We start from the raw sequence: 23345 nt of genomic DNA on the forward strand, positions 1-23345 counted from the left end.
GCCATAATACAGGGTTCAAGACCATTACAGGTAGGCACTGCACATACCAAGTGCCTATTTTGGAGGAGACAATCTTCATTTCCAGGGGAATTAACTGATACACACTACATGACCAAAGTGAGGCCCCAATCAGAGTTAATGCTACCACATTATCATTGGTAAGGCTACGATTTAGTCACATAGGTCATGGCAGTCACAGATTTTGTGGTTTTACCGGACTTCGGTGACTTCTATGGCTTTGGGCTGGCTGGAACCAGGACCCTGCAGCCCCAGCCTGACGGCCTCCCAGGCTTGGCAGGGGCCGTGCACCCCCCTCATGGCTTTCCAAGGCTGTGTTGGGGGCTGCAGTTGAAGCCATGCTCCTATGCTGCAGCTGCAGCCAGCTCCAGAGCAGGGGCTGTGCACCCTCCATGGCTGTGCCCCCATTGTGGCCGTTGGAGCCAGGGCTGTTCCTCCGCCATGGCAGAGGGCTTGGCCTGGGAGTGCTGCCCCCCAATGGGATACCATTCTTCCCCCAACCTAGCCCTGACCCCCTCCCCAGTTATTTTTAGTAAAGTCACTGACTCTCTGAATGTTTGTTTATTGCCTATGACCTGTCCATGACTTTTACTAAAAATAACTGAGATAAAATCTTAGCCTTCATCATTGCTCCCCAGTGCTCAGGTATTGCAACACACACAGAGGGCTTGTCTACAAGGGAACACTAAGACCATGTCTACATTACGGGCACTAGTACAGAGGCACAGCTACGGCACTGCGGCTGTAGCACCATAGTGTAGACGTTTCCTATGAGGGAAGGGTTTTTTCCATCAGTGTAGGCCAGGTATCAGCAACCTATGGCACGTTTGCCAAAGACGGCACACAAGTCAATTTTTAATGGCACACTGATGCCTGCTGGAATCCCAGTAGGAAGCAGCATGCCATTAAAAATCCTGCCCAGCCTGCTCTTCTCCACCCTCTGTCCTCCACCCCCGACCGTGGGGGCAAGGGCAATGGGCGGGGGCAGAAGCTTGGTCCTGCCAGCTCCCCTGCCTCTTCCTGTAGTGTGCTGGGTTCCTGCCCCTCCTCTGCCTCTTCGTCCCTCCCACCCTGCCTGCCGAGCAGCTGATGACCTTTGCGAGGGAGGCGGTCCAGAAGGAGCAGAGTCAGCATGCTCGCTGCTCCCAGCAGAGGCAGAGAAGCAGCAGGGTCAGGGCCTTGGGGAAGGGGGAGTGGGTGGAACAGGGGTATATCCCCTCCAGCCCCGTACCCTGACCCCCCGCCACACACCCCCAGCCCTCTGCCCTCACCCCACCTCACACACACCCAGCCCTCTGCCCTGAGCCCCACACACCCCCCAGCCCCTGCCCGGATCCCTGAGCCCTGTAACCCCCCTCATACACACCCAGCCCTCTGCTTAACTCCTTCACCCCCCCATGACCCCAGCCCTGACTCTGGCACCCCCATGCATACCCAGCCCCCCCCCCGCCCTGGCACCTGCACTCCCTTCACATGCCCCCAGCCCTCTGCCCTGACTCTTGCACCCCCCACATACGCAGCCCTCCCCACATCCCCACCTCGAGCACCAAACGGGAGCTTCTGCACCCCCGGATTCCCACCTGCACCTTTCACACCAAATGGGAACTGCCCAGGTAAGTGCCCCCACACCCAAACCTCCTGCCCCAACCCTGAGCCCCCTCCCTCATTCTAGCTCCTGGCTAGACTCTTCACCTCCAGCCCTGTGCTCAGTGCACCCATACCCTCAGCTGAGTGCAGAGAGAGGAAGAGAATGGCCAGAACCAGGGAGAAGGTAGGTACCCACTGTATGTGGGCAGGGCCAGGACCCCAGACTGGCAGCAGGCTGAGTGGGTCCAGCCGCTGGGATCCCAGCTGGCAGGAGCTGGCGGATGGAACCTCTGAGTGCCAGTGGGCTGAGCCGCTGAGCCTACTGCCAGTCTGGGGTCCTCGCCGCCAGCCCGGGGTCCTGGCCGCCAGCCCAGCACAGCCTGATTTAGTTATATAATATACAGACTTACAGAAAGAGACCTTCTAAAAACATTAAAATGTATTACCGGCACGCAAAACCTTAAAGTGAATAAATGAAGACTCAGCACACCACTTCTGAAAGGTTGCTGACCCCTGCTGTAGGCACTCTCTCTGAGTGGTGGCAGCCAGATAAATGGAAGAATTTTTCTCTTGACTAGCCACATCCACACCAGAGGTTACGTTGGCTTAACTACGGCTCTCAGACTTGAATTTTTCACACCCGAGTGCCATACTTACATTGGCCTAACTTTGAAGTATTGACCAGGCCTCAGGACAGTTAAGCTGCATTTACTACAGGCATGAATAGAAAGTGCCTTAATTAAAGTGCATTAAACCCCTGTGTGGACACGATCATTCAGAAGTTAAGTGACCGTAGTCCATTTTATCATCACCCATGTGAATTAGACTGTCCACCTGGAGCTTTAATGTACTTTATAATTATATTATTTATTTGTGCTATCGTAGCACTTTGGAGCCACAACCCATTGTGTTAGGTGCTGTACAAACACAGAATAAGAAACAGCCCATAGGTAAAAGGGCTTGAAATTTAAGTTTTAACTAATACACTTCAAATTCGCACCTTTAGTTAATTCGGCTTCCTTAATTTTCCAAGAAGTAGTAATGACATCCACAGTTCAGAGGGCTTGGCAGTACAGGGCTTTTCCTCTAAATGGGCTTGCAGCAATATAATGTTCCTTCAGTATAAGAGTTTTGAGCCATTCAGAATTTTCATTATTATTCACCACATAAAAAAATCATAACTTCCTATAGAGAGCAGAACTGACAAATGATTCCTTTGGAGCCACGTGAAGGCATTCACAGAAGGTCGATAGGTATTCAGAGTACTGAGGCCTTTACACAGGCAGAAGTTTGTGTCTACAGTAAACATATTCAGACAGTTTAAAAAACCAACAACTCATCTTTGAAGAGACTGGAATGGCCTATTAAGTGTGTATTTAGGCCATTGCTTTAAAAGGGGCCCTATGCACAGTAACATTCCTTCCGGTATTATTCATTCAGTGCCTCCATTTACTAGGTGCCACTGGCTTCCTCGCAAATGCTGATATAAGCAGGATTTGAGAGCAATCATCACCTTCCAGGAGATGCTCAGTCTCTTTCCAGTGAACTCATTGGGAATTTTCCCACTGAATTCAATGGAAACAGAATAGGGCCTTTAGACCCTGCTCCTGACAATACTTAAGCATGTAAGTAGAGTTTATTTGTGTGTGTCTCCACCATGTTCAGTTAGGCTACTTTGTGAATAAAGCAGGCACATATGTATCCTGGGACCCTAGACTATGTGCTGTTTGGGGCAGGAACTAATCTTATCTAAGGGCCCCATCTTACAGCATTTGCTCATCAGAGCCCCATAGACTGAAGGTTACATTGTACAGTGTAATGTAGATTTATAACACTACAAACATTACTTGAATTCAAAATAGTGGCAGTAACAGTATCTAGCTGTAAAGTTAAATATCTAAATAATTTGATTTTAAAATTTTGCCCTGTTATTTGTGTTTTTTTAATTTAAGCCAGGTTTTTTATGTGCAGGTTCAAACATGCACCTCAGATTAGTATTTTTATAACAGCTAAATTGGTCTGCAAATACTTGCATATAAACAATTAAAAAAAAAAAAACTTTCTAAACATTTGAGAGTTTGTCTCATAGGACCCAATCATAAAAATTTTACTTGAGTAGTTTCTCTTTGTTTGAGTCACCTCATTGATTTCAGAGAGACTAGAGCTGGTCAACATTTTTCAATTAATTTTTTGTAGGAAAAAATTGGCCTTTTTAGGAAGAAAAATGTTTTATAAATTATTTTAAATCTTTTAAAAAAAATTCTGACTCTTTATTGAAAATGTTATTAGCTCTATTACTGAAACGGCTACTGAAATATGTCCTTTACCAAAAAAACATTTTTTGTCTCTAGTGTGCAGATGAAGGACAGTCCAGACACGGGTTGTAGCTAATGTAGACCATTTTATTCAGAATGTTGTTCACAAAACACACACCCTGCTCAGTGACACCTACATTCCTTTGGCTCTTGCCTTTGGGTGGAGCTGGCTTCATAAGAATGATCATTACCCACCCACAACAGATACCCAACCATCCAGTCCTGCCTTCTAGACTCCCTTCTTGTTGGGCTGCTCCCCTCTCTGTCCAGCAGGGAGCACGTCAGGAATAATGCTACTTTCACTTCTATACCACCTGCCATGTAGGAAGCTCAGGCTGGGTCTACACCTAAAAATTAGATCCGCCTAGCTAGATCACTCAAGGCTGTGAAAAACGTTGCACCAAGCACCGTAGTAGATTGTCTGAACTGCCGGTACAGACCACAGCTAGGTTGATGGAAGGATTCTTTCACCTATCTAGCTAAATTAACTGCATTGATGGATGTAGGAAGTGTCTACAGTACGGCGCTATGGTGGCATAGCTGCAGCACTGTAGCGGTGGCTCTGTAGCATAGACATGGCCTCAGAGCACCTTACAAACATCAGTAAATTAAGTCTCACAGTATCTCATAAGGCAGGGAAATATATATTGTTATTCTCATTTTATAGGTGGGGAAACTGAGATACAGAGGGTTCGTGACTACAGCACACTCGACAGTTGTGACAGAGTTCGGAATAGAATCCAGACCCTCTCTTCTCATTGTGCTTTGGCCACAAGATCATTCCTCCTTTTGGGCAAAGGGTGTAGCTTAGACGAGAAGTAGCAAATAGAAGCAAATAGTCTCAGCGGTAATGCATTGTATGAGGAATTGCTTTAAGAGTCCAGCTCATTACAACCTCTAGGGACGTTTCTACGATAACTAGGATCTGTGATAAATAACCTGCTACAGCTTTAATCATAGCCTGTTAGGGCAGATTAGAACTCAAGAGTGTGTTTGGTGTCATGCAGGTGTTTCTTTAGTATATTTTTATAATTTTGCCTGGAAGTAATAAAACCAAGCCTTCTTCTACTAGTTTGGTTCAGAGACAACAGGCAGGATTTAGGTGGTCACTTGTAGCATCCTTTTCAATGCCACGTGAATACATCTTTAGAAAGTCAGACTACTTGTAGAGCCAGGTATTAATTAGTATGAATAAGAGTGGCAGAACCTGAATAGGATGGAAAGTCTGATCTGTCCGACTTGATTTGCAGTTTGCACTGTAAGAATCAAAGCTGAGAGGGTATATTTTCCTCATTGCATTTAGGTTTCAATCATTCCCATGCATATGATGTGTACATAAGAATATGCCTATTTGTCTCATGAATTCTTGTTTAATGCTTTGTTTGCAAAGGAAAAAAAAATCATTCGCTCCTTTATCAGCTTTTGTACATTGTAAATTGGTGGAAGGCAGTTGCTGAGACTTCTCAGCTTTCAAAGCTAATACTATTGTCAAGAAATCTGGGTTCCTTCTAGAATGAATGAACTCTAACTGAACAATGAATCATGTTCTTCTCCAAAATCACGTTCAAACGGGGGGAGGGAGGGTCAATTCTTCTATTGATACACATGAAGTCGATGTGTATTTCTCTCTCCTAAATCCTCTTCAGAAATAATACCCCGCATCCTGTGATTCCTTGATGTGTAGATATTTGGCATAGTTCCTTCTGAAACTGTATAAAATGACACAGCCAACATAACTGTTTTCTTTTAGAGGATAATAGCAGGAATAGTTCCAGCTAAGACAAGAATATTGCAAGGTGCGTCTTGTTCAAAACAAGGACTTCAACATGAATAGTGAAAGGATGTCATTGCTTGTTCAGATATTAAGTACTCTGAGCTTTTTACGGTCGTTTTAGTTTAATAAAAATAACCACTTTTTCCTCACTTCTTTCCTAGAAAAAGTTGATAGAACATCTTGACAGTCCAGAACTCGACTTTTGTGTTTTTTGTCCTAAACAGGGACCTCCAATTATCTACAGAATGTCTTAGTTTGCATATTTGGTAAAGCATGGGGAATGGTAGTTCAGTGCCTTGCCAGTATGCCTAGGGTGACCAGACGTCCCGATAAAATTGAGACTGTCCCAATATGTTTGTCCCATGTCCCGACTGATGTACAGTCAGGACGTCATTTGTCCTCATATTTTGGCTCAGGGCTGGAGGAGTACCCTGGTGAGTACTCACCTGGGGTCCCAGCAGTGCTTATTTGGGGTGGCTCCCAGGAAACGACAGGTGGCAGGACCCTGCAGCCCTTAGGCACAGGGGTGGCTGGGGGGTCTCTGTGTACTGCACTTACCACAAGTGTTGGCTCCATCGTGGCCAATGAGAGCTGCGGACGCAGACACGGCACAGACCCCCCGAGTGCCCCTGACCCTGGGGCGCTGCATGCTACTCATGCCCCCAAGTAAGTCCCACTCCCACAGCGTCCACCCAATGGCAGCTGGAGTCCGTGCATGTGGCAGGTGCAGCATGTGGAGACCCCGCTGGCCGCCACTGACCTTAGGAGCCAGAGGAACCTGCCAGGTGCTTCCCCCAGGTAAGCGGTGGGGCTGCAGCTGGGGCCCTGTGCCTGCAGATGGGCTGTGGGGAGGGGCTGGGGCCATGCACCCCTAACCTGTGGCTTGCAGCAGGGCTGGAGTGGGGGCTGTGAGCCCCCGACCAATGGTGGGGATGCAGCCGGAGCCAGGGCCCTGCACCCCTGACCCGCAGCTTCCTCAGGCTTTGTATCCCTCTTCTCCCATGGGGTGTGAGCGGGGGTGAGCCTGGGGCTGCTCCCACATGTGTTGCAGTATTTTGTTCTTGTCATCTGGTCACCCTAAGTATGTCTTACCCCTTCCTGGAAGGTCCCTTCTATTGGTTAAAATTACGTGCCATTCATCCTTGGCCTCTGTTGAAACTGCCAAACAGGGTGCCCAGTTACTACCAACAGTGATGTGAAGAAATGTCAATAAGGAGCTCATCTCAAATAGGCCACTTAAAAGCAATGATTTTCAGTCAAGCCCAACCTCGACAGGATTCAAAACATTGTTCTAGGAAAGTATTTGAATCCTGTTGTCAGGTATGAGCCATCCAGGCCTCTGGACCACTACTTCGAAAATTTAAAAATAAAGATTCTTAAACTGAAAAAAGCCACCATTGTCCTTTTAAAAATTACAGATTGATCCATCCTCTTGTGTGATTTCAAATTCAACACACAGATCTGAGTAAATGAAGACACAACAGAAACACGTTGAAATCTCTAAAGCCATGTAAAACCCGAAGGCATTAAAATTTATTAAATGATGCAATAACAACAGAATTCTTTATTTACAATAGCATTATTTAACATCAAATAAGCAAATAGCATCAGCAAAGCAATATTAACTTGCATAAATGTATTTAAAATTTCTCTGAATATATCTACCTTTGCATAAACTGCTCACACTAGAAATACAAACATCAATGCAAGTGAACAAGGTGATGTTCAGAGTCAACTCCGCTTTGAAAATAAATCACAACCTGAAACACTGTAAGCTTTCTCCTGAAGAACCATTAGTTTATATATTGCTTAATTTTTACCCTTGTATAATCTTTTCATATACACACATCTCAGATGCCTCTTGATGAGGAACTGTACAAATAAAACCCACAACTGACAAAAAGGGGAAAAAAATTAAATGACAGTAAATGTTTGAAGAGATGTGTCCATCTCTATTCAGCAACATAAAGGTAAGTGATGATACACTTATTCCAAAATTGTACACAATTCACTATACAAATATAATACATCAGACAGCTAGGTAGGAATATACAAGACTTAAAAACCGATCTAAGGCATTATGCTAGATTTTAGCATTTTGAGGTTCTTGCACATAGCTTTACCTGTAGTAAGAAACTGAAAAGATTTTGTTTTAGTCTACAAAGAAACACCAGGGAGAAAATTCTAATTAAAATCAAAGCCACTACAGTAATTTTCTTTTGTGCAGAGAATACTTTTGCTCTTCGGCAGCATACTACCATACAAATACTAGAAAACTTGAAATTCACACCAACAATTAATGGCTTAAGTTGCATTTCAAAACTGATTGTGTATCTTTGGGTTTTGCAAGTGGAGCTGTGCCACCCATTTCATGTGTTAAGCCCATACGAACTCCATTTTAAAACATATATTAAAAAATGCATTATATAAACTGCAAAAACATTGCTTTCAATTAATACAGGCCAAAAAGGATATTGGTATGGGACAAAATTTTAAACTTTGAGTACAAATTAATTCATTGTAGCAAAACAGCTCACTTCACTTTTTAAACTTACCACATTACATGAACACTTAAATGGGTCATATGACCAAGTTTATGTATGTATACTTTTCACATTATGTGCCTTTCACATTTAGTAATATAAGTAGAACACTGATTATTTGTTCTGTTTAACAAAATCCAAGCACTTTCTCCAACAAATTTACTGTGTACAGAATGAGAAATACTGATAATGAAGGGAACTGATTTGGCTATTTATTTTTGTTTCTACAGTGATCAATATGATCTGAAGATTCCTTCACTCACTTTTCTTTTTAATTAGCTAGTCAAAAACTCAAAACACCAGAACCTAATTCTGAGCCGAAGTAGTAGGTATAATCGCCTTCCTTTTAAAATGGTAATGGGAGATGAAGTATCATAATCACAAATTGAATATAAAGGTTTGCAGATCTGTTATGACTAGGGACAAATTTAAACTACTCATTTTGTCCACCGTGAAAAAGATTAATCTATTGAAAGAAGTAAAGGTCGAGCATTGAAAAGGAATACAATACAAACAAAATTAGTTTAAAACCCATTTACATTTTGTGTTGAGTGACGTTAAAGTCCCACTAATTTATACAATTTTTATATAAATAAATTTAAGGTCAGGTATACAATGTATGTTTAATAAAAATGTCATCATATCAACGAGAATACGGAGCTCAGGCTGACAGCTACTTTAAAGTTTTCCACCAGAGCGAAACACGACCGCTCAGTTGACTAAATATTTCCTTTTAGAATTTGACATACAAAATGGTGACTGCAGAAAAGTGCTGTTTCCCTCTGTGTTATGAGTCCCTCTGAGTGGGAAACAAATGGATTCGCAGATTTCCTTGATTTTCAGGAAAATCCTTCCATGGGAAACAACTCTTTTAAATCATCTTTAACATACTTTCTTCGGCTTTGTATAGATATCAACAGATACTTTGTACATTTTAACCCCCACCATAAATAAACAATCAAATTACAGGGAAAGAAACCTTCCACTCCCAAAAGGCATGGCTGATGAGATATTATAAAATGCACTGCATTTTAAAGGACATCAAAAATTTGAGTTCAGATAAGAAAGTGTGTGGATTGGGGGTCAGAAGAGAGAAATAGGAGATCAAAAACATCAATTTCTTGGTATTTCAAGTCCTCAGAAACTGATGTCAGTTTAGTAAAAGATTATTCCAACCACAGTGGACAAGAAAAACAGTCACCTTAACAGTGGCTTGTTCAGTAACAGTTTCTCTAAGATTCATTAAGAAAGAATATAAACATACAAAAAATCAAGAATTGGTTCCTACAGTGGCTGCATATAATATAGGTTAGATTAATGACTTTATGAGCAGAATCACAAGTTGAAAAGTCTCAAGCCTACAAATTAGGTCTAATCAAGGCATTGTGATCCTTTACAAAACACTTTTTCAGGAGACACACACGGCTATGAAGATATCTAATTTAATACTGAAGTACCTCATTTGGAATCAACTCCACAACATGTATACCTCACAAAAAAATTATACAATTAAAACAGTTAAGTTCTCAACTTAAATTATTGCTTGTTTACATACAAAGTGGATTTTATGTACCTTACAAAACTTCCTCATAGTCCACACTGCTTTAAAAGAATTAAAAACGCATGATGGTAAATCTGTAGTGATATCTGCCTTAAGTTTTAAACAAATTATTATTTTCCCAGCTAACGGATGGGGAATGGAAATTAACATATTTTAAACAGGTGCCTTTAGCTCTTTTTGATATTATGCCTCAATTCTGCCACTACCATCACCAATAAATGCATTCTCACTGGAATTCATTGTTCAACAACTGGTTACGTACAGACTAAACTGCAGGTAACACACCTGGGAAATGAAGGGCTTACCTGTTCTTTTATCCTATTAGAAGAGGAGGAGAAGGAAAAGAGGGCCAGGAGAGGCAGGCAGGAATTTAATTCCATAATAAGATAATGCATTTATATTTTTGGATTAATGATTTGCACTATAATTTTTTTTTTAAACTACCACCAAAAAAGCCCCTACTGAACGGCCCTCTCATAAGATGTTTTTAGCCAGTTTTATAACTTTAAACCCATTCAAAATTGATCTGTATAGTTTTCTACAAAGGTCCAGCTTTTCTATCTTTTCCTAAATCAAACCGATTAGCTGTTTATTCCCCATACATTGCCCACACCACTCACTAACGTCCAACCCACTCCCAACCCCAAAATGCAGGCCTTAGTTCAAAACACTGATTTGCAGATGGAATTGAATCCTTTGCACGAGACTGAGTAGCCAGGGAAAACAAAAAGCAAGAAACCAAGGTCTAGAACTAAACAGGAACAGAACAAGAGCATGGTTGTTTTTCCTTAAATACATACATTTAAATACATTCAATCTGACATGGTTTATGAAAATTGCCTGTCAACATTTACTTCGCAGGAGAGATCTAAGTTGCACTAAGGTGAATGCAGTGAACAGACTGAGCAATTGTCTGTACGCTAGCTTCAGACTGTCAGAGAAGAGGCTGCTCTTCCAGCAACAATGTTTTGACTCCACTCTGGAAGGCAGAGCTGAATCCTGTCTGCAGTGTTTAGCTGAGCTCGCTCCAGTGGAACTGGCTTGGCAGGTCAGTTGGGTCAAAACGAATAGATGCAGGTCTTCAAACTGGTAAGTGTTTTGGGCTGGTGAGCCCAGACAGCTGAAGAAAGGAGCAACCAGTAACTGTCAAGGTCAGCAATATTTCTGAAAAAATAGGAAAAGGAAACAGACCTCAATGAATTATCTCCAAGTGCATCATAGATAGTGAGAAGACAGTCAAGAATACTAGGCATTATACACATATGAAGCATTTAAAAATACCAACCACCTGTACAAAACTCAGTCAAAATATACAAACTCCAAGCTGGGTTCAAACATCATTGAAATGTATGTTAAACCTATTGGAACCAATAGGAGTTTTCACAGGCTTAAAGTTATGCAAAGGCTTAAGAGCTTTGCTGGACTGTGGCTAAATCTCTGTTTATGCGCCCACGGACACACGCACATACACACACAGAGACAGATGGAAAATTAGGTGGCCAGCTTTGAAAATCTGTCCGTACAGATTTGATTTAGGTTGACAAAGCAAGGCATTTCATGTGTGTGTGCTGATACCGAATGGTCTTTGATCTTTCAGGTGAGTGCAGGCAGAACTGTCAGTGAAGGCAATGGGAGTTGCAAGTTAGACCACATCCTTAAATCATTCGGATTTGTCTAAAGAATGCAGGCCTCATGATCACTAAGATCACCCAATAGTTGGAGACTGTGAATAGCAAGGTTGTTTAATGAGAGTTTCTCTCAAATCTGAAATCTGTGGTTGTAACCAGATCCTTTATTCACAATTTTCTTGATGTTTCACTTTTAAAAAGTGTTATAAAATTAATAAAAAAGGAGTGAGAGAAAGGAAAGGTTTCAACTAGCAAGGCACAGAGTTCAGGGCTTCTTCGGATTCAATAGCCTGGCATAGTAAGCAGGGCTCAAATTGGGCCTGGTTGTGCCCATTCAGTGGCCTGCTACCCTTTTTTTAGGGAGAGGGATCCCAGCTATCCCTTATGTTTTGAAGAAAACAATGAAAACATTAAATATGTGCAAAGTGGTGCTGTGATGTTTGCCCAAACTTGCAGAGAGTCTGAAACAACAGGGTATTAACACAAATAGCCAGCTACAATAATTTAAATGTCAATATTGTTAACTATTTCACTGCAGCTCACAGCACATAGGAATGGAGAGGGCTGATCGCAGAATGAAGATCTGCAGAGTCTAGTGAGAGTGTCATTTCATTTCAATACCTTCAGTTGGTGGCATCCTGGAAAGTACCCTCTCTTTTTCTTCACAGTCTGACCCATTGAGATGATAGGCAAAAATGGAAAAGGGGAGCCCTGGGAGATGTATGAACCATTAAGGAGAAGCTAATCCTGCAGAGCCCAATGGCTGACTAGCCCTGGGCCCTCTGAAACTAAGGTCTGGTCTGTTTCGTTGTGGTTTGGGGGCTACACAGCTTCCTCTTTCACTCAAGTGGCTGCTGCTACTCCCTCTCGAGGAGGCTGTCTATGGACGCAGGCAGATGTCACTGCATCATTTATGCTTGACTCACTTTTTCAATCTCTTCTTTGCAACCATGAAAGCTGGACATAGCATTTTCAAATGAAAGCTTAGATTCTGAAAAGATCACATGCCTGAGAGCCAGTGTAAGAATCCATGGGGCTAGAACCTGGGTCTGTGCAGCCAGGGACAACTGACAGTTCCACTGTGCCACCTCCAAGAACCACTGTAGAGATTAGGCACTGCAAGAAGTACAGCCCAAATGGTCCAGAGTGACAGCACTCTGCAACCCTCTGATTGATTAAGCACACTATTTAACCCTGGATGGAGAAGACTTCCAGACTACATTGCTTTCTGGTCTCTAGCCTCCAACTCCAGCCTGACTCTTGCCTCCTGGTTCCAGCCTGGTAACTACCTCTGATCTCTGGTCTCTGACCCAAACCTAACTTTGACCCTGACTCTTACTTATCAATCGCAGCTCTAGTGATACCCTGATCCCTGGTTGCTGACTACTGCCTCGTGGGCTGTCCTCAATTTGTGGACATCAGCCCAGCTGGGATTACTAGATCAGACCGCCTGTGTCCTGACACTTTACAGCCAGGCCCTAGGTTTGTGTCTGTTCATCAATCCAGCCCTGCCTGTAGGTATAGTTGAATCTCTGAGGGGGAGTCAAGCCTGAGGAGACCAGTGAAATCCAACAAAGCACAGGTGATCAAACTGTGAACATACATATATTCTATTAAGCGAAAACATCACACACACTCCCCCACCCCACATTTGAGCCCTGGCTCTTAGGAGTTAACTATGTTTTGGCGGTTATTTTTAGTACACGGTGACAGTGTACACTGCAACAGTATTAGCACTTTATGGATGCAAAATGACAAACAAAAGTAAAAATTCATAAGGAATCATGTCACTACACTTTTGGTGTAGCCACTTTGCTAAGTAAGGATTTAAAAAAATATTGCGATAAGTACCAGCCTACATTGGGCCATTTTATTCTAGTAACTCCAAAGGTCTTTTGCTGAAGATGAATTTGTTTCACTGTGACATAATAAAGATTAAGCCATGTGAGTAGGAAAAATATATATACAAAAGGAGAAGAATTATGGCTATATATAGCTGTCCAACATCTTGAGAGATGAAAAGAGTCATGACAAAGTTGGTCCGTCAGTGGTGCTTAGCAATGGTATAGGAAGAGAGCCCTATGCACAAGCGGCAAATCTTCCCACAGTGGCTAGAGGTCCACTTGCCAATATGATGCTATAGCGACGAGGTGTGGCTTCCCTCAGATACGAAGGGAAAGCCGCAAGCCACTTGGTGGGCAGAGCCAAGAGGGCCCCACTCTACACACATGCGGGACAGAACAGCAAGGGGAAGTATAAAAGGCCAACCTTTGGCAGCTCAGTTGTGGGGGAGCTGCCGAAGGGGACAGACACTTCTTCCTTGCTGCTGGAGTGGGACGACAAGGAGAATCACTGCTGTCCTGGAGACCACCCTGAGCTTCCAAGAGCCTTGCCACTCCCAAGGGTGAGGAGCAGCTGCCGCTACACTTGGTGTATCTCGGGAAGACTGAGGATCATCCCTGGACACAGGTACATCTGATGGGGAGAGCAGGAAGCAGCCCAGGGAAAACAGGCAACAGTCTGGTTGACAGCTGGCCTCAGCTGTGTTGCGGATGGATCCCCTCTGACCCAGTGGTGGACCACTCTGCCATTGTTAGGGCCATGGGCTGAGACATGGTGGAGATGGACAGGCCTGTGTCACCCCTGCTGCCCCATCCTGCATGTGGCGCTGCCCCCTACCTGAGCTCCACGGACCGCACGTGACGCTGCCCCCTGGTGCTACAGCTCTGTCTGACTCAGTCAAAATGTGGGCAGAAAAAACTAAGGCAGAAGGAGCTGTGGGTCTTGGTTACAATCTCTGCTTTTTTGTTTGAGCAGACAGGGATGCCCATGACCACCTTTAATGCTGCTTTCAACAGCTATGAAGTTTGTGTGATGTGGTGCATGGTTTCAAGACTGGAGACTCTGCGCAGGCAATTCTATGGCAAGTATTAACATCTAAAGGAATGAATAATATTTAATGCACTTTATTTCAGTGAGGTAGGTCTGTGTAAAGTCTAACAAGTCAACTCTTCTAAGAGTGAGGATATAGGAAATGTGGCGGCTTTGATGAGAGAAAAGGAATACTAGAGGTAAGATATGGTAATTAACACAGCAGCCACTAGATGGTGCTTTGGGATCATACTACAGAAGAACAATACTTGATTAATATATGGTATTCTGACTGCATATTGAAAGTTTGAGGGTACCAATATAGTTTTCATACGGTTTTAAATCCAAGTACATTTAATCATTTCTGATTTAAAGTCTCCTGGGCAAGGACATTTCTATTGATACTGACCATTTTTTTATATTTTGTGTGGGTTTCCACTGATTTGATGTTTGGATCACACAGAGAAAATATTATACCTTGTCTCCAATCACACCAGGTCCCAGATATCATGTTTGTTTTAACAAGATTTCTTTGAAACCAAGGAAGGTTATTTTCTATGAAGAACCTTCCACTGAGGGGACATTTACAAAATCCACCTCATTTACCTGGCTACTGTCAAAGAGGACTACAGTAGCTTCTCTTCAATACACTACCGCCTGCAATGCAAATCAGTTCTGTCCCAAGCAAGTGCTAAATACTTCATCAATTGGAAATTTGTGCCTAGTCAGCTCAGCACCATCCCTCTCCTTGAAGCAAGTACTGTCTACAAGGTAACAAATTAAATAGTATTTGAAATTGCTGCCCTAAGTACAACACAATGAAAAGAGGAGTAACACTTAAACAACACAACACTTGAGGTTAAATAAGTAGCAGCGGACATACAAACCAGCAGTGAGACTTCTCTCCTTCTTCTGCAAACACTTGTTTCATTGTTCCAGAAAAAGCAAATAAACTATGAATAAAAGTTTGATGAACTTAATTGTCTTATCAACAGATGTTAATGGAAAAATACAGAACACAGATGTAACACACCATTTGAGATCTAAATTAGGATCCTTAATATAGATGTCACCACCAGCTAAATTAAAAATAAAATTTACTGTAAAAGCCTTTAAAAAAAATACCATCCAGAGAAAGAATGATTAAGTCACTGGTTATTCAAAAGAAAAACTACTAGTACCCTAGCTATCTTTTGCTCCTTTAAACAATAAGACACCTGTACACATTTTAGTCCTTCAAATATTCATGATTTAGTTGAGAGTGTGTGTGTTATTTCTTACCCGAGATGCATCTCCCTCCTGCTTTATCATATCCATTCCAGGCAGCTGGTTTGGAAAAAGATTGCCTCCCCTCATAGCAGGATCATTAACCTAGTTAAAATGAGATATTGAAGCAGATTAATTCAAAAGTATGTCAGAGAATTTGAAGGAAATGTAAAAAGAGAACATTAGAAACTAATAAGCCATGTTCCAAATGTACATTATCTCCTGCCTCTGAAGAGAAGTTAGGGTCAGAGAAGTGCCTATGTAAAAATGACACCTTTCTTACTCAGAGTGTGTGCGCGCGTGTATCTGAATCATATTATCTTATTTGACTGACCAAAAAAAAATAATTCTTTCCTGGTATTGTCATCTTGTACGTTTTCTTAACCTGCTCTAATTATTAAGTTGGTGTCATTCTAAGAGGAGCTGCCTGCTGGGAAGGGCTTGAAGCTATAAGCTACCTGCTATCTTCCGAATCTCACTGACAGAGGGCTTGGCTACACTTGCAAGTTGCAGTGCTGGTGAGGGGGTTACAGTGCTGCAACTTACTCGGTGTCCACACTTACAAAGCTCAGCCAGCGCTGCAACTCCCTGGCTGCAGCGCTGGCTTACTCCTGGTCTGCTACGGGTTAGCGAATTCCAGCGCTGGCGATGCAGCGCGCTCATCAGGTGTGCACGCACTCACATCGGCTGTTATTGGCCTCCAGGGTATTAAAGGTATCCCAAATTCCTGTCTACAACAAAACCGGAAGGTAACTCCCCGAAGCTACCAAACACAGCGCTCTTTGCTCCAGCGTGAGGCCGAGCCGAAGGCTTTGGCAATGTCACAAGCTGTTTGCCTTGAGGAAGACAAACAGCACGCGGCGCGGAGGGTAGTCCCTCGGGAAGCTGCTTAACTGTCTGAAGCCTTTTTAAACAATTTAAAGAGTGGATGAGAGTAGGGTGGGGTTAAAGCCAGAATTTGCAAGCAGGAGCTCACAGTGGTCTGCTCCAAAATCAGCTCTGTACTCCCCGACGCTCCCTGTACACTCCACCCACCCCCGCTTTTTGAACTTGCAGATCAGGGAGCTGTCACAGTGTCTGCTCCAAATCCTCTCTCATGTCTCCCCACGCTCCCTGTCACACTCCACCCCACCCCCCTCTTTTGAAAAGCACGTTGCAGCCACTTGAACGCTGGGATAGGTGCCCACAATGCACCACTCCCAACAGCGCTGCAAATGTGGCCACACTGCAGCGCTGGTAGCTGTCAGTGTGGCCACACTGCAGCGCTGTTCCTACACAGCTGTAGGACCACAGCTGTAACTCCCAGCGCTGCACATTTCCAAGTGTAGCCATACCCAGAGGCAGTTGTTACTGCTGCACCTACACACCACAACATAGCTTTTGGAAGGAAGTACAAAGAGAAATCATGGGTACTGCATCCCATTAACATTGATTAGGGAAAAGAAGTTTTCTGTCTCCTCTCCTCCTCCAGAGCCTCCTGGCTGCTGGGAGGATGAGGTTCTCTCACTACACTACCCTTCACCATAGTTTTGGCTGCAGCAAGGGGAGAAGAGGGACCGGCATCCACTAATCCCTTAGTGCCCTCTTCAGTGTGGTCTCTGCTGCTATCCATTGGTTTGCCAAGTAGAAACAAAGCGATGAGCAGCATGGACAGTGGAGCATTTGCTCTAAAGAGCCAGGAAGACAATCCTGCATAGTTTACAGGCAGTACACATTCGGAAAGTTGTCTTTTCCACTAGAAGGGTTAGAAGCTTAATTATTTTTAGCATGAAAGTTTAAAATCTTCAGAAATTGATGGCTGAAGCCCCTACTCTTGTCAGGGAAGGTTTTCCCATCTCAATGACAAGCAGGGGAATGGATTTTTCAACCCTTTATTGAAAAATTAAAATTCAGAAGATACTGAACTGTGCTCTGCAAAGAAAGGGCCTGGAGCGTGTTGCAACTCATTCTTCTGTGTTTGGGTTAAACAGCTGCATTTGTACATGCAGAGTATTTCCTGTCATTGACAACTGTGCAGTAGAAGATTTGTTATAACATGCAAAGGCTGAATGTGTGAATTCTTTTTTATTTTGTTCCAAAGTGCGGGAAAGGAACTGGAAAACAATTTAAACTGCGAAAAATCAAATCACATTCAAATGAATCCAAAACAAATATTTGTAACAAAGAAAGCAATATGATTTATGTATGGGTAAGATTTATATTGTCACTGCAGAGGCAGTACAGCTATGGAAAAACAAGCTGGCTCTAGTCTGCCTTACACAATATCAACACAATCATCAGTCATGTTCCAACTGCAGAATTATTATGATTGCCACCGGTGATGCCAGCGTTCTAGTTTGCAGTGTTGGCAATTAGGAAAATAATTTTTAGTTTTGTAAATGAAAGACATTTTATTTGGAAATTACTGAAAGAAAAAAACCAAAAATATAATTTTTACACAGCATCAATGAGTCCTGTGGCACCTTATAGACTAACAGACATTTTGGATCATGCTCTTTGTTGCTTTCTACGGATCCAGATTAACATGGCTACCCCTCTGAATTTTAACACAGTAACTCTTCTGACGACAATTGCCGTTCAATCAGAGAATCAAGGTGACATAGAAATTAATAATTTTTACATTTAGCTGAACATTCTTCCAGAGCATTACAGATAATGCCATAAAAAGACAGGCCTAACTGCGTTACTAGGTATTAAACCCAAATAAAAGCAAAAAGTGGACAAATTTGCAATCCGTTTGCTCTGAAGCAAGTTACCATGCCTTCCTGCCAACTGAGCTGAGCCAGGTGCAACATTCGCAATGAGGTGTCTAGTCATTTCCTGACTCCTTTGTTTGATTCTATATGTAGGATATCCCAGATACCTTGAAACAATTTTTTTGAAAACAAATTCTTAGCAAACAGCAGGCCAGTTTTGACTTTGGCAGTAATGCATCTGTGTGGACTAAAAGTTAACACCGAACAGAGCAAACCTTGAGTAGACAGCTAGTTAATGGTTCATTCAACATATTGCAAAGTCTCTCCTGCACTGCTGCAGAAATTTTAAGCTGGTTCTCAAACATCCCAGTAAATAAATCTGTACATGACTCAAAATTCCAAACAGGAATCACTACCCCTGTGCCTTAAACAAAAATAGGATGGCTTGGCAAAAATGAGTAGCCAGAGTTGAGTGGAAAATCAAATCTGTAAAGAAAGCTCTGGCCAAATAAACACGTCCTTCTCCCCTTCCCCTCTTCTTCCTACCTCCTTTAGTACTGCAAGAAATTGCAACCACTTGCTCTGCCTCAGTGGCTTGGAAGGCAGACTTTAAAAAATGTTGTAATTCGTGAGACTGGGATTTTGAAATAACCTTGAAATTCTTGTTCCCCAGATAATGAGAGGGTTTAAATGTTTATTTTGAGTACCATCAACAGCTAGAGGGTTGGTGGGTCACTGATGTTAATAAGGAACAGATGAAAACCCTTAGGACTCATCTAATAGTATAAAGCTCTGGCTTGGAGAAGTGACATTCACTTAGACGAAAAACAAGAGAAGACCTTCCACCTTTCTCTCACTATTGTCCCCTTTGAATCTCTACACCCATCTGCCATTGCTTTAATTAGTTTTACTGCATTGAACACTATTTGAAACTTGTGTGTTGTCTATGTGAAATTTCAGTCCCCAACTACCATATTGTTTGATAATTTGAGACAATCTTTTTCTCAAGCCCTTTTTAGTTTAATGTGTGAATTTCATCATGGAGATTCGCATGGATAAAACTGAAAAGTAAAATGTTATTTTACTGGTTATGTATATCTTAAAGGGGAAAATTGCGTTCTATGTAACAGCCCCAAAGAAAAGTACATGTGTAAAGCTCTTCAGGGTGTAAGAACAGAATTAGCTACCTGCTTTAGCTACATTACATTATAAACAGTGTGAATTTTGTACTCATGACAGTTGCCAGAACAACAGTCCTTGAGGCTGAAGTCCTATTTATCCAGATAGCAGGTACAGCATGGACAATGACAGCTTAATCATCTCCAAAACACTACTGTGGCAATGTGCCTCATCCTCACCCACAGAGAATAGCTTTATGCCCATTCTGTCCTTGGCTCCAGTGCTCAGATGATTAACAAGGGAACCAATAAGTGTCAACTGTGCTGTGGAAACCCATCTATTGGGAACTGAACTAGATTAGTGGTTCTCAAAGCTGGTCTGCTGCTTGTTCAGGGAAAGCCCCTGGCGGGCCGGTTTGTTTACCTGCTGTGTCCACAGGTTCGGCCGATCGTGGCTCCCACTGGCCATGGTTCGTGGCTCCAGGCCAATGGGGGCGGTGGGAAGTGGCACGGGCCAAGGGATGTTTTGGCTGCTGCTTCCTGCTGCACCCATTGGCCTAGAGTGGTGAACTGCAGCCAGTGGGAGTCATGATCAGCCGAATCTGTGGACTCGGCAGGTAAACAAACTGGCCTGGCCCGCCAGGGGCTTTCCCTGAACAAGCGGCGGACCGGCTTTGAACCACTGAATATGATCACCAAGTTCATTCCACAGAAGCTGTGCAGCAATCAAGCAGATGCTGAATACTGTGGACCTGGATTTGAATCAGAAATCCAGATGTGGAAGGTGCATTAGTCATCCAGTCCTTTGAATGCAGAGCTAAAACTGAAGCTTTTCTTTTTAACATACCATTTTCAAAATAAGCTAGCCATTACAGTCAATCTCAGCTTCCCAGAAAAAAATACAAGTCAAGTAAATCCTCTAGCTGTGGTCTCAGGTCCTTAAATTCTCACCTGCTCAGGACCCATGGAAGACAACCCTGATGTAGGCACAGAGGTCGCTGAGGTCATGCTGATCTGCCCTGTCATCTGGTTCATGTTGTTCATGCCACCTGTGTTGGTTGCCATGGATACACTGATGTTCATATTGTTATTGTACATGCTGGTGTTTGCTTGCTGCCCAAAATGTGGAGGGGACTGTTGTGAAAACATGCTATAACAAGGAATGAAAAAAAGCCACGTGTCAGACTCAGAACGCTGACACCACTAAGAAATCACTCTCTCAGACTATTTCTCAGACAAATTCATACATGCAATACACACTAACGTCCAAGAACAGCTGCTTTGCAGGCATCAGCGGGCTATATTTTCAAACTTGAAGGCCTGATGTCTGTGCACTACAATGCATGCCTTTGCCCACATGCAGAATTAATGTGTCTGAGTGTACCAATCTGTTGTATGTGCATAATAGCAACTTATATGTCTTGCTTTCTACTTGCTACGTAGGTCTAAAGCAGCTTGGGATGAGGAATTTTTGGAGGAGATGTAAAATACCAGTTCCCCCCAATTATTATCATCACAGTAGAGGGGAATCAAGTATCAAGATCATTTTGCATGCTTATTGTAGGAGGCCATTTGCACACATGAATACCAGATCTGAATGCATGGTTACAGCAAGTGGACTCAAGTGTAGGCATGCAACTGTGCTGAAACTTTTGCTGACAGACTTCAAGCATAAGGTTTTGAAAACTTGGCCCGCACAGCATAAAGTCTAGGGCAGACGTCTTTCATATTCATGAACATGACCTTGGAATAACTGAAGAACCATGAACTGTGGAAGATCCCCTCCCAAGCCTTATACAAAATCCAGTGTGTAGAAGCAGAATTTCTACTCAAAGTGAAAGTCACATTAAAAGCTTTTCATCACATCTTATATGCATTACACTATTTACACATCAGCCCTTTCTCTGCACAGTACACAGGCACTAAAGCAGTATAACTAAGGCATCTTTATTAGCAGTAGATTGTTAATACACAGAATAAAACAAAATTTAAAAATTACATAAGGAGTCTATTATAGTAGAATGAGTGTAAAATGTCTAGAAAGCAGGGTAAAGACAAAATGTAAATACTTCCTCTCGTGAACAATAATTGAGATAAATACAAAGCAGAATTTAATAATGAAATTATGGCATTTGTATTTTTGTAGATTTACCTGTTTCCACCCATATTTCCTTGTGCCCACCCATTCATCTCTGTAGAGGACTGGTAGGCAGGAGTAGCCTGAGACTGCTGTATCATAGGACTCTGAGTATGAGCCATTCTTGGGGACATCAGTGGACTCTGGGGAGTGGTAGCCCCTGTGAAGCCTGGATCAGGTTGTTGACTTATTCCTAAAGAATAAAACAGGATTTTTAGTCATTGTACGTTGTAAACGGATACAAACCAAAGTCCTGATTTTGCGGAGAGATCTATGTGGACAGATGCTTATGCTTTTGCGGCTTTCCATGGATATTCACTGGAATCCACATGGGTGGACCCTAATGCAGGATCTGAGTTAATATCAGGACATTACCAGCTAAACGCTACATACATAACCTTTTAAAAAATCATTTCACAGCTGCACTTTGGCTAACTGTATTCCTTACTGAACATTATGGTGACAAAATGGAAAATCAGCCTTTTGTGGAAATCAGGTACATTACAAAAAATAAAAGCCATTCTGCTTCACAGTCTCTATAAAAAGCTTTCCACTGCAAAAATGTTGTGCACTAGCTCCTAATTACACCACGCCTAAAATCACCTTAATTATAACACCATCTTTTAACACATACATTGTTCTTGTAGTCGTGTTGGACCCAGGATATTAGAGAGAGACAAGGTAGTAGATGAGGTAGTATCTTTTGAAAGCGTCTCTCTCTTGCCAGTGGAAGATTATCCAATTAAAGATATTGAGGAGAGGCTGAGGGAACTGGGATTGTTTAGTCTGCAGAAGAGAAGAATGAGGGGGGATTTGATAGCTGCTTTCAACTACCTGAAAGGGGGTTCCAAAGAGGTTGGATCTAGACTGTTCTTAGTGGTACTTGATGACAGAACAAGGAGTAATGGTCTCAAGTTGCAGTGGGGGAGGTTTAGGTTGGATATTAGGAAAAACTTTTTCACTAGGAGGGTGATGAAGCACTGGAATGGGTTACCTAGGGAGGTGGTGGAACTTCCTTGGAGGTTTTTAAGGTCAGGCTTGACAAAGCCCTGGCTGAGATGATTTAGTTGGGAATTGGTCCTGGTTTGAGCAGAGGGTTGGACTAGATGACATCCTGAGGTCCCTTCCAACACTGATATTCTATTATTCTATGATATTACCTCACCCACTCTGTCTCCTCTTTTAACATTCAGAATCAAATTTTTCAAAAAGCTTCTGTAAGTTTCCATAACATTTGTGTTTGTGTCCTTTTGTGCATGCAAAACAGGTACAGTCATTTTGAACGATTAGTTCATTTTGCACAGTCAGAGCTTGTTTATGTGTAAAGATTCACTGGTTTAACTTGAGGTGTGATTTTACTGATTTAAAAGGCTATACTGGCACAAAAGTCTGCATGGACACATAGGGTATGCCTACACTGCAATAAAAGACCATGGCACAGCCCCGGCTGGGCTGGATCAGTTGACTCAGGTTCATGGGGCTTGGGCTGCGAGGCAATACGACTCCAGTGTGGACGTTTGGGCTTAGGCTGGAGCCTGGAATCTGAAAGCCTGGGAAGAGAGTGGGTCTCGGAGCCTAGGCTACAGCCTGAGTCTGAATATCTACATTGCTATTTTTAGCCCTGTGAGACCAAGTTAGCTGATCTGGGCTCCGAGATTTGGTGCCGAGGGTTTTTTGTTGCAGTGTAGACATATTCTTATTTTCTTTTAAACCAAGCTTTTTTTGCTTTACTTTAAGTCAATCATGAACAGGTTTAAACTAGACCAAAATAAGCCACTCTGAAAATGAGAAATAAGAATATCCACTGTTTCCACTGGCAAAACAAAAATCA

The 23345-nt window shown here is 42.7% G+C and overlaps 1 protein-coding gene across 3 annotated transcripts in view; it reads right to left on the reverse strand.

Annotated features, from left to right (window-relative positions):
• Positions 1 to 7199: 7199 nt before the first annotated feature.
• Positions 7200 to 23345, reverse strand: part of NCOA2 (nuclear receptor coactivator 2) — a 293779-nt gene continuing 277633 nt past the window's right edge. For all 3 annotated transcript variants that reach the window (XM_075063071.1, XM_032794449.2, XM_075063070.1), the window contains 4 exons: positions 21530 to 21707; positions 20329 to 20527; positions 15579 to 15668; positions 7200 to 10962 (listed from right to left, as the gene is read on the reverse strand). In XM_075063071.1, coding sequence (XP_074919172.1) covers positions 10951 to 10962; positions 15579 to 15668; positions 20329 to 20527; positions 21530 to 21707 — 479 coding nt within the window. In that variant the 3' untranslated portion in view covers positions 7200 to 10950. The remainder of the gene's footprint in view (positions 10963 to 15578; positions 15669 to 20328; positions 20528 to 21529; positions 21708 to 23345) is intronic.

The sequence above is a fragment of the Chelonoidis abingdonii genome, chromosome 2, assembly GCF_003597395.2.
Source record: "Chelonoidis abingdonii isolate Lonesome George chromosome 2, CheloAbing_2.0, whole genome shotgun sequence".
Classification (NCBI taxonomy): domain Eukaryota; kingdom Metazoa; phylum Chordata; order Testudines; family Testudinidae; genus Chelonoidis; species Chelonoidis abingdonii.